This window comes from Mercenaria mercenaria, chromosome 3 (assembly GCF_021730395.1).
Source record: "Mercenaria mercenaria strain notata chromosome 3, MADL_Memer_1, whole genome shotgun sequence".
NCBI classification, from domain to species: domain Eukaryota; kingdom Metazoa; phylum Mollusca; class Bivalvia; order Venerida; family Veneridae; genus Mercenaria; species Mercenaria mercenaria.
Window position 1 is genome coordinate 103,337,347 of NC_069363.1, and position 12,505 is coordinate 103,349,851.

The 12,505-nt window shown below is 35.4% G+C and overlaps 1 protein-coding gene across 1 annotated transcript in view; it reads right to left on the reverse strand.

Annotated features, from left to right (window-relative positions):
• Window positions 1-533: 533 nt before the first annotated feature.
• Window positions 534-12,505, reverse strand: part of LOC123523775 (uncharacterized) — a 54,694-nt gene continuing 42,722 nt past the window's right edge. The window contains exons 17-21 of the mRNA XM_053539569.1: window positions 11,466-11,624; window positions 10,699-10,872; window positions 6,818-6,996; window positions 3,598-3,775; window positions 534-2,765 (exon numbers count right to left, since the gene is read on the reverse strand). Of these exons, the coding sequence (XP_053395544.1) occupies window positions 2,410-2,765; window positions 3,598-3,775; window positions 6,818-6,996; window positions 10,699-10,872; window positions 11,466-11,624 (1,046 nt within the window). The 3' untranslated portion in view covers window positions 534-2,409. The remainder of the gene's footprint in view (window positions 2,766-3,597; window positions 3,776-6,817; window positions 6,997-10,698; window positions 10,873-11,465; window positions 11,625-12,505) is intronic.

A 12,505-nucleotide genomic window follows, 5' to 3' on the forward strand; every position in this document is an offset into this window, starting at 1 on the left:
ACGATCAGTAAAAAGGCATTATTGCATCAAATATGACGTCAAATTGCCACAGGACATCCATTTCTTTATTACTTGGATAAATGAAGCCCAGTATAATTCTTATCAAAAGCTTGACAAAAAATGAAAACAAACAAGGCCTTCTTATAATTTGTCTTCTAATTTACCACAGTCCATCGTTCAGATGCTTGGGTATTTAACACTCGGGCAAATGCCCCCATGGTTCAATTCCTGTGCATCTGAACCCTCAACCTTGATAAATCCAGGGACAAACCACTCAAAGGCCTTGATTATTTGTTAAGTAAAGAACAAACTGGTTGTTTGCAAATAAATAATTACATATTTTATAAATGACAGATATATGTTAGCAATTAGAATTAAAATTTCCAAACAAAACAAGACTTATCAACAAAATCTGATATAATCAAATCTGCTTCATAGACCATCTGTAAACATAGGCTGCCTGTGAACATAGACCGTCTGTAAACATAGGCTGCCTGTGAACATAGACCGTCTGTAAACACAGGCTGCCTGCCTGTGAACATAGACCATCTCTAAATGCAGCCTGTCTGTGAACAGAGACCATCTGTAAACACAGACTGCCTGTCTGTGAACATAGACCGTCTGTAAACACAGACTGCCTGTGAACGTAGAACGTCTGTAAACACAGGCTGCCTGTGAACATAGACTGTCTGTAAACACAGGTTGCCTGTGAACATAGACTGTCAATGAACAAAGAATGCCTGTGAACACAGATACACTGTAAATAAAGACTGTATGTGAACACAGACCACCTGTGAACAAAGGCAGTATGTGAACATAAACTGCCTGTGAACAGAGACCGCCTGTGACTACAGACCGCCTGTGAACATAGACTGTCTGCCTGTTAACACAGACTGCCCATGAATAAAGACTGTCTGTGAAAAAAGACTGTCTGTATGTACTATATGAACTCTACTAACTCTAATTCTCTATACAAACTGAAACTGAACAATATAACTTAATTACTATGACAACTGACACTACATTTATCTGCTGGCAATGTTTTATCCTTCATTTTTCACTGAACAATTGCAATATTCATGATTAAAGAAAGATATGTAAAGTATTTTTGTAAAGTAACAAAAACAAGCAAAGGAAAACAGTAACAGAAGAAATTTTAACAACAATAAAATTGGGTTGTATAGAACTGTTAGATCTGTAGAGATACTGTAACAAGAAGAGATTCCATCACCATCAAAAAACCTTGCAATAATATAAATACACTCTTTATATGTTCAAATAAAAGTCACCCTGTTTATATAAACAATATATGTATCATTCATGTACATGTATGCCCTGAACATGAACAAAAAACAACAAAACCAACAAGCTTTCGGGAACTTAAATATTCTTGTAAAAACATCTTTGATCAAAAAATCTTTTGACAAAATTGAATCCTAATTAAAACTAACATTTGCTTAACTTACATTAACATGATAAACAAATTTACATGTATTTAATACAAATCTAAATGAATAAAAATGCCCTCTAAGGCCTAAAAAATAATTGTTTGCTTAGGTACTGTCCCTGAAATTAGCAGGCAATTTATTCTTAAATAGACAAGAGATTCCTAATGACAGCACACTTATCTATTTAAAGCCCTTCCACCTAATAATAGCTTATATACAAAAGCTTTAGTAAAGTTGTCTAAGTTGAAAAGGGGGCATAACTTTGCTAAAATGTAAGCAAGACTTATGAACCTTGCCAAATAAGGTTATTCCATAATGCAAAAGTTATGTGGAGAATCTGAAAACATTTTGTCAAGTATTTCCTGAGAGACATACTTACTTGTGAAACTGTCACAAACTTTCTATGTTAAAAAGGGGCAAAATCTTGACAAAATAAAAGCTAGAGTCATGTAACTTGTCCTGGGTGGTCAGCAAAATTAATGATGCCAAAGACATAGACATGTATAAAGTTTGAAAGCATTATGGCCCAGTAGTTTCGTAGAAACCTACTTACATGTACATCGAGTCCAAGTCCAAACAAAGGGTTATTATTAAAGCTCTACTTAGTATTTGAAAAATTTTAGTGGAGCTAAAAATAAAAAATGTAATATTACATAGGTAAAGAACTAGAATTAGTTCTTTAATGAGGTCAGACCACCCTGAACAAACAAAATTTTTAGGCCTAAACAAAATAAATATTTCTTGATTTGTGCCTTTATTACTCTTCAGGGAGCCTCGTACACGTTACATTTGTCTCGTAGAACCAGTCCTGCAATGGTTGTTAGAATAACTTCAAATCCAATGTGCAATCACAACAATGGATCTTGCAGAATACATGTACTTATAAAAATTAACTGGCCCCGAACATGTAACGAAGACTTGTACCTATCTTTTAGATAAAACATTATATAGTTATAATTTATCACAATATTGTACAAATTCTGCATTGATGTACATGGACCTCCTCCACTGGTCTAGGTGCCGCTCTCTGAACAGCGACAGTTTCAGCTACATCCTGTCCATAAACTCTGCGTAATGTAAATGCTGAATTCATTGAACTTCTTGTTCCTAGACTGTACCGGTCCCCAGCTTCCATTACAGAATAGTTTGAACTCAGTATGTCATGGTCTATATACTGACTCTTGCTCTCCGCCTCAGTTTCGGTGTCTGTACACCGAGACAGATCTGGGACTGCGTACAAACTGATTCGTTGAATAATTTCTTTATATTTGTCGTTTTTATCTGCATGTATTCCAGTCCCTCCGTGACCGCCAACACCTGTTGATAGTAATACATTACTCTTAGTTATTCAACGTGTGAATGCTTCAATACCTCATTATTACAAGTGTTCATCATACAAAACAAATCTTTCTCAGCAACATAAAGAAATAAAACTACATGAATATTGATTAATATCTATATTCTAGGTGTTTCTAATTTCATTTTCAATGAATCATAATGACCCCAAAGGTCAAGCATTCCACAGGTCACAATGCTCTTTTTGGCATGCTTGTTTATATACTTCAAATTCTCCAAAGCAAAGAGTCTCTCTCTTCAAAGAGCATCATAAAATACAGAAAGGGTATCACTTTGTTTCAATGTAAGATTAAAATATCTTTTACCCAGTTAACACCCGATGCAATACTTTTACACGTGTCTATGCCAATCATGAAAATGCATAATATGGTGTTTACAAGTGAAAAATATTTTAACATTACAGTCATATAAATCACACATGTTTCTTTTATTTCACGTTTAAAGTAATTTTACCCATTTTATAGTATTTCACCAGTGAAAAGCATGTTTGATATTTTTTTTTCTATTCTGCGTTCATTTTGCATGAACTCCGAAAACAATGAATTCATTTCTTATATTTACATTATATATTCTTTCCATTTGTAAACAAGATTGTATTATAAATTGCACACATCTTGTTGCGTTTAACATTAAAATCAGTTTCCTGGCCATTTTGTTCACTGGACGGAACAAATGTGACGTCATCTAAGGAACGTTTTCCCAGGCTTTACGTGGACGTCGTCACAACAGCAGACATCACTTTTGAAAAGATGAACATGGTCCCTCCAGATGATACCCAAACCCACTGAAATACCTTTCATATTTATGTAGACAAGTTGACTAAAGATGAGCGCCATGCCCCCTGGTGGTGGCCACACAGTTTTCTCTATCATCACTGGGATTATGGGTTTACGCAGCAGGTCCGCTAGACTGATCTCCTTCATACAGTGGGAAGATACAACATACTTAGGACTAACACATGATATCACAGCCTGCCGACAAAACAGAGAAATAATACAAAATACATTTCAAATTACCTACATGGAGAGAAAACCACTCTACCATTTATTATTCTTAATATTTGCTCTATGGTAAAACTAAAAGAATCTTACATGACTGCCTGTATAAGACATTTTTTTTCCCCTTTCCCCGAAAGATAGCACTGAATGAAAAACTGAGTGTTAGTGAGATTTTTATTTATGTTGTCCTAAGGGTTGGGAAAACTGATGTGATTCTTAGTCCGACTTGTAAGATCATTCCTCTTGCCGACAATATTAAAAAATTCGTTAGATTGCAATGACAAAGATCAGTGTATTTTCTAAAATGATGTACATAGTTTATGACATCATAAAAGTGTTTGTACAATGTGGCATCACTTAAGTTCAGACTACTTTAGACAAGGTTTTTTTCTCTAGGTAAAGTATGTGTTCAGACTATAAGAGAAGACGTGGACAGAAATCTCTGGGTTGAGGGCAACTGTTTAGGCATTAACGAGACTCATGTCGTATTCTTTAATAAGTAGAAGAAATGAATTAAAATGAACGCTCTCCTTTTGAGCACTGTTTTCTTATAGCAGTGTATGAATTTATGCATTCATTCATGAACTGCAGCATGTGAGTCATCCTAAATCCCACGATGTAAGATGAAATTTTCCAGCACTGGCAAAAACACAGGAAAATTCTATCGGACATGCAAAAAAATGCTTTCTCCGCTAGGTAGGAGAATGCTTGACTTCAACTATATATTTCAGTCTGATACTTTTAGCAATAAATATATTTCATTTGGTATCAAATTCAGCAAAATGTATTCACTATATCAGTTTGATTCAGCAAAATGTATTCACTATATCAGTTTGATATAAGCACAAATGTACAATGATATTTGCTGTCAAGATTTAGTATGTAGCAACATATATCTGAAATATGGCCGTACATTTTTTGTTTGTTTGACTTTTAAACACAATTTTCCACCAGTATATTAGTTACATGACAGGTATTATTTAACCTATATCCAGTGTTCCTGGGTTCTATACCTGTCTGCAATAAAAGATGGACAAATGACATGTTAACAAATCAATTTATCTGGGAACTTAAGGAGGGCCTCTGATGTTATAACTTCTGGTCCAACACTTTTGTATATTTGCATTGGTATATTTATGTGATTACAATGTATATAATTATAAACAATAAAATATGATCAAACTAAAACTTAAGGTAATTCTTCATTTTCTTTTCATTTTTTTCTACAATGTAGAAATTGATTTAACCCTGTTTTTCCAAACTTCAGAATAAACTTAGAAAATTCTGCAAAAAAAAAATATAGGTCTGTGTGCTCGATTTTTTTGCTAGACAGGTTGCAACTAGAGTTGTCACAGGAGTGACAATTATATCCCCACAATATAGCCTTGTCACAGAACTAAGCCAATGTTAAAGCCGCACTTGCTTGACCTTTGACCTACTGACCTCAAAATCAATACAGGTCATCTGCTGGTCATGATCAACCTCCCTATTAAGTTTCATGATCCTCCCCCCAAGCGTTCTCAAGTTACTGTCCAGAAAAGGTTTAAATGTTCTGGGTCACTCTGACCTTTGACCTTTGGAACTCAAAATTAATAGGGGTCATCTGCTGGTCATGACCAATCTCACTATGATGTTTTGTGATCCTAGTCCAAAGTATTCTGAAGTTATTGTCCGAAAACCATTTTAAATGTGTCACTGTGACCTTGACCTGTGACCTACTGACCTCAAAATCCTAAGGGGTCATCTGCTGGTCATAACCAAACTCCCTATCAATTTTCATGATCCTAGGCCCAAGCGTTCTCAAGTTATCATCTGGAAACTGTTTAACTGTTTCATGTCATTGTGACCTTGACCTTTGACCTACTAACTTCAAAGTCGAACTTGACTTGTATTTTATCATGTTACACCCGTGTATAAAAATTATGATCCTAGACCCAAGAGTTCTCAAGTTTTCAACCAGACACCGTATAACTGTTCCGAGTCACTGTGACCTTGACCTTTGACCTCAAAGTCGTACTTGACCTTTATTTTATGATGTTACACTTGTGTACAAAAATTTATGATTCTAGGTCCAAGCGGTCTCAAGTTATCATCCGGAAACCATCGGGGTCACTGTGACCTATGACCTACTGACCCCAAAGTCGAACTTGACCTGTATTTTATCATGTTACACCTGTGTACAAAAAATCATGATCCTAGACCCAAGTGTTCTCAAGTTATCATCCGGAAACCTGTTCCGAGTCACTGTGACCTTGACCTTTGACCTACTGACCCCAAAGTAGAACTTGACCTGTATTTTCTGATGTTACACCTGTGTACCAAAAATTATTTAAATTGGTCAAGCCTTTCGTGAGTTATCGTCCGGAAACCATGACAACCAACGGACCAACAGACCGACAAGCTCACTCCTATATACCCCCACAAACTTCGTTTTGTGGGGGTATAATAATAAATATATTCTAGGCTTGCGATTGATTTAAACTGATTTTCATTTCTGCAAACCGAGTCCAGGCTTTATGCTAAGCTATCTAGATAAATGATGTTATGTCATTACTTCCCGTTTATCAATCATGCAGAACTACCTTAGCCCTTACCATGTTGGATCAGATTGATTCTGCCTTTGCAGCCAGTGTAGATCATGATCAGCCAGCACATCAGTCTGATCATGATCTGCACTGTTTGCCATTTAGTCAGTATCTTTTTGGTAAGCACCCCTTTTAACAATTAATGTTACTGTCCAAATTGAAAGATGAACAAGTTCAATATAGAAATTTAGCAGGGTAAGGGTTAAGGCCTCTAAATTCACAGTCCTGTAATGTACATACCAAACAAGCAAGGCACCCTCGCACTGGTATAAATACAGTTTAAACTCGGTACCTCAAATACCATGGGACAGAGCATTTTACTCCCCCAAGATAAACAAAATTTTACTTTAAATGATATTTTGTACATGTGTTTTCGAACGGGACTTGAAAATGTCTTCAAGACAGCCGGAATTTTGAATTACATCCTTACTTTACATTGTCTGACAGCTTCATCTATCCTCGTATAGAGTTGATCTCCACCACCTAGTTGACCTATATCCATCCAGCACATGAATCCCGAGCGCTCAAGTCGGTCACGTAATACCTTCACCTCGTCCTGACTGTCCCACTGGTAACTGATGAAAACCTGGGCAGGTTCATGGTCCAATTCTGAAATCATTCACAGGGTAAAGTAGTCTAGTGGTTTAAGTATCCGCCTCTAGAAGAATCCTCATTGGGAGCCAGCTAGTTAATGACTGTGCTTACAGACTGCCTTTCTGCCTGGCACTAAAGGTTATGTTCTAGATGGTAAATGTGTAAAAGACAAAGCTTATTCACAAGTCAAAATCACCAGCCCTTTAAACAGACCTTTTGATAGCAGTAATTGTTATTAATGAAACACGCTACCATCTCAAAAAGAGAGGTTAATAAACAACATGGAAGATTTGCTTTCTCCATGAAAGCAAATTCACTTCAACAATAATTTGCAGTAATTTTTAATGATGCAACCTTAAAAAACATGAGCTGTCTATAAGACAGCAAGCTTGACTTTTCTCAGTGCTCAACTCTGAATTCGAGCTTTGCCAGAAAAAGGGGCATAAATCTGTCTAAATTCTAATCAGAGTTATGGAGATTATTTCTTATGGTGTAGCCTTTGATAGTAAATAACTATTTTAAGTTTCAAGTCAATAGTTTTGACAGTAACAGAGATATTGGACTTTATAAAAAACTTTAACCAAAAAATTCTAAGTTAAAAAGGGGCATAAATCTGTCAAAATTCAAATCAGAGTTATGGGGATTGTTTCTCCTGGTGTAAACTGTGATGGTGAATAACTAATTTAAGTTTCAAGTCAATAGCTCTGATGGTAACAGAGATACATGACTTTATCAAAAACTTTAACCAACTGTGACGCAGACGCCGATGCTGGGGCGAGTGCAATAGCTCTATATTTTTTTGAAAAGTCAAGCTAAAAAGCTGTTAAAATTTTTCACTTTAAAACTTTTTTTGGGTTTGGTTTAATGTCGTACCGACACAATTATAGGTAATATGGCAACTTTCCAGCTTTGATGGTGAAGGAAATCCCTAGGTGGCCCTCCGTGCATTATTTCATCACAAGTGGGCACTTGGGTCACCAACCACCTGCAAGCCAGCTGGATGGCTTCCTCAATAAACAAGAGGGCCAAGATGGCCCTAGGTCGCTCACCTGAGAAACACACCATAATACACCATAACAGTGTAAACATAGACCTAGTGATTGCATGGAAAAAAATATTCTGACCAACTATCATTAAAATTGGAGCAAACACAAGTATTTTTTTTTATTTGACCTAGTGACCTAGTTTTTGACCCCAGATGACCCAAATTCGAACTTGACCTAGATTTTATCAAGGCAATCATTCTGACCAAATTTCATGAAGATCAATTGAAAAATACAGCCTCTATCACATACACAAGGTTTTCCTTTGATTTGACCTAGTGACCTAGTTTTTGACCCCAGATGACCCATATTCAAACTTGACCTAGATTTCATCAAGGCAATCATTTTGACCAAATTTCATGAAGATCAATTGAAAAATACAGCCTCTATTGCATACACAAGGTTTTTCTTTGATCTGACCTAGTGACCTAGTTTTTGACCATAGATGACCAATAACCAAACTCAACCTAGATTTTATCAAAGCAATAATTCTGACCAAATTTCATAAAGATCAATTGAAAAATACAGCCTCTATCGCATACACAAGGTTTTTCTTTGATTTGACCTAGTGACCTAATTTTTGACCCAAGATGACCCATATTCAAACTTGACCAAGATTTTATCAAGGCAATCATTCTGACTGAATTTCATGAAGATCAATTGAAAAATATAGCCTCTTTCGCATACACAAGGTTTTTCTTTGATTTGACCTAATGACCTACTTTTTTACCCCAGATGACCCATATTCGAAGCTGACCTAGATTTCATCAAGGCAATCATTCTGACCAAAATTTATGAAGATTAATTGAAAAATACAGCCTCTATCGCATACACAAAGTTTTTCTTTAATTTGACCTAGTGACCTAGTTTTTAATCCCAGATGACCCATTTTCGAACTCGGCCTAGATTTCATCAAGGTTATCATTCTGACCAAAATTCATGAAGATTAATTGAAAAATACAGCCTCTATCGCATACACAAGGTTTTTCTTTGATTTGACATAGTGACGTAGTTTTTGACCCCAGATAACCCATTTTCGAACTCGGCCTAGATTTCATCAAGGTAATCATTCTGACCAAAATTCATGAAGATTAATTGAAAAATACAGCCTCTATCGCATACACAAGGTTTTTCTTTGATTTGACCTAGTGACCTAGTTTTTGACCCCAGATGACCCATTTTCGAACTCGGCCTAGATTTCATCAAGGTAATCATTCTGACCAAATTTCATGAAGATCAGTTGAAAAATACAGCCTCTATCGCATACACAAGCTAAATGTTGACGGACAGACAGACGACAGAAAGACGCCGGACATCGAGTGATCAGAAAAACTCACCTGAGCATTTGCTCAGGTGAGCTAAAAATTCAATGTCCTGTGTGAAGCTAGAACGCATTGGTGAGGGGCAAGTGACTCAAAGTCAGATACATGTACCTTAACCACTTGGCTACATTTTAAAACTTGCGCAATAGGTCAGTTTTTTTACTTAAAATAGGTTTTTTAGAAAACAACACTCCTGTTCATAATTCATTAAATTTAATTTCATCTAAAAAACCTATTATCATCTCTCACTTAGTTTAAACAAGAGCACCGCCTTGCGGGTGCTGACGCTCATCTGATTTTTTTTTGTATAATAGAAATATTGTCCTACCCATGATTTTCTAAGTCTAAAAAGGGCCATCATTCTTGCAAAAAGCAGGATAGAGTTATGTTTCTTGATGTACAGTGTCCACTTATGATTGTGAAAAACTGTTGCAAGTTTTAAAGCAATAGCTTTGATAGTTTATGAGAAAAGTTGCCTTAAACATAATACTCAACCAAGAAAATGATTTTCTAAGTCCAAAAGGGGCAATAATTATTGCAAAAAGCAGGATGGAGTTATGTTGCTTGCTGTACAGGGTCAGCTTATGATGGTGAACAAGTGTTGCAAGTTTCAAAGCAATAGCTTTGATAGTTTAAGAGAGAAAAGTTGACCTAAACATAAAACTTAACCAAGAAATCTGATATTTTCTAAGTCCAAAAGGGGCCATAAATCTTGCAAAAAGCAGGATGGAGTTATGTTTCTTGCTGTACAGGGTCAGCTTATGATGGTGAACAAGTGTTGCAAGTTTTAAAGCAATAGCTTTGATAGTTTAGGATAAAAGCTGACCTAAACATAAAACTTAACCAAGAAAACTGATTTTCTTAGTCCAAAAGGGGCAATAATTCTTGCAAAAATCAAGATGGAGTTATGTTTCTTGATGTACAGGGTCTGCTTATGATGGTGAACAAGTATTCCAAGTTTCAAAGCAATAGCTTTGATAGTTTAGGAGAAAAGTTGACCTAAACATAAAACTTAACCAAGAAATCTGATATTTTCTAAGTACAAAAGGGGCCATAAATCTTGCAAAAAGCAAGATGGAGTTATGTTTCTTGCTATACATGGTCAGCTTATGATGGTGAACAAGTCTTCCAAGTTTCAAAGCAATAGCTTTGATAGTTTAGGAGAAAAGCTGACCTAAACATAAAACTTAACCAGGCAACGCCGACGCAGACGCCGACGCCGACACCGACGCCGACGCCGACGCCGACAACCGCTCAAGTGATGACAATAACTCATCATTTTTTTTCAAAAAATCAGATGAGCTAAAAAATCATTAAGATTTAGAACATTTAAATTCAAACTGTTACAATACCTTGTGCTTTCTGTATGATCTCTACAACATCATCTCTGTCAATTTTCTCCAGGTAGACTGTGAGCATGTCTACAGACAGACCAGTGTTACCACTGCTGATAATCCAGTCAGTTAGTAGAACCAGTCCAGGATTGAGATCATCGTTAAACTTGTTTATCTGGTTCGGTTTGTAACCTGAAAATGCAGAACATGTATATATCTACAATAGTAAACAATTGAGTCTGACTAATGCAAGGGCAATAACTCTTGTCTTATTTTAAAATTTGCCTAAGATATAGAGGTTATATAAATTTTATGTCATTTCAAAAAAGTCAGAATAATACGACTCTATTCTCACTGTAAGCAAACACTTAACAAACTAGTACTCCAATGAGTTTCAGAAAGACAATAGTGTCATTATTTTGAGAGTATGTTACCTTATTCTTTGGCTAAACCATTAACATCTTTTACCTAATTCTATGGCTAAAGCATTAAAATCTTACCCTTCTTCACCTTCCCTAATTTTCTGTCAAAGCTCAACTTCACCTCCCCTAATTCTTTAGCTAAAGCATTCAAATCTTTCCCTATTTCATCTCACCTAATTCGCTGGTTAAAGCATTAAAATCTTTCCCTACTTCCCCTTACCTAACTATTTGGTTAAAGCATTTAAATCTTCCCCTTTTTTTCATCTCACCTAATTCGCTGGTTTAAGCATTCAAATCTTTCCCTACTTCCCCTTATAACCTATTTGGTTAAAGCATTTAAATCTTTCCTTTTTTTCATCTCACCTAATTCTTTGGCTAAAGCATTCAAATCTTTCCCTACTTCACCAGAGTTGAGAAGTTTGGCAGCACTTTTCACCCAGTTTGGCAATGTAGGGCAGTGTTTCTCTATGTTTCCACATGTATCAGTGAGGGATACTTCAGGCAAGACAGGGCCATTAAATCCTGGAAAAGCAATCAACAAATATCAGCCTGTAGCCAGTGTAGGGCGAGTATGTTCTTAAATCTCTGAAACTTCTTTGCAATTACAGCTTAAACCGGATTAGTGTAAGTCTCATGTATATACATTATATAAATGTAATTATCGTTATTTAAGTCCTGTCTACATACTTAATGTGCATGTATTTATTGGTCTACATACATGTATGTATTGTTATTTAAAGGTGGATAATCAGATTTTGGCCATGTAACGGATTTGTTCAAAACTTTAGCATCTGATCATTTACACTCATTTATGTTCACTTAACACTTAATACAAATTCGATTTTCACTGGAGGTATTTTTAAAATTTCATTTTCCTATCCTGGTTGCCCAACCAAGATAGAGTTATTTTATCATAAGTATAAATTTGATAAACATACTTTGCCTAAGGAATTGTATAAATATTAGACATATTGTAATATATTTGTAAAATATTTGCATTAAAAATTACGTATTTAGATGGAATTCATTAGAAACGCAAGTTTGAAAAATTATTATTACCTCCCTTTGCCTATCTTGGTTGCGCAACCAAGATAGATTGGAAATAAATGAATTCAGAAGCTACACACAGCTTTTAAACTTGCATTTTGGTTCAGATTGTTCAATAGTTGATATGTCTATCAAATGCAAATGTAAAACTAGACATTGTATCGAAATAAAAAGAAATACCCAGCTTTTTATATACTGTCATATTAAAGGGGAGTAATTACAAAATTTTATAAAAATAATAAAATATACATTTCAAATAGGAATCAAACTTTATGTAATCGGTCTTTTTGTTCCTTAAATAATTCTCTACCAGAATATACAAAAAGTAAAAAATGTCATTAAATGTTGTTTAAATG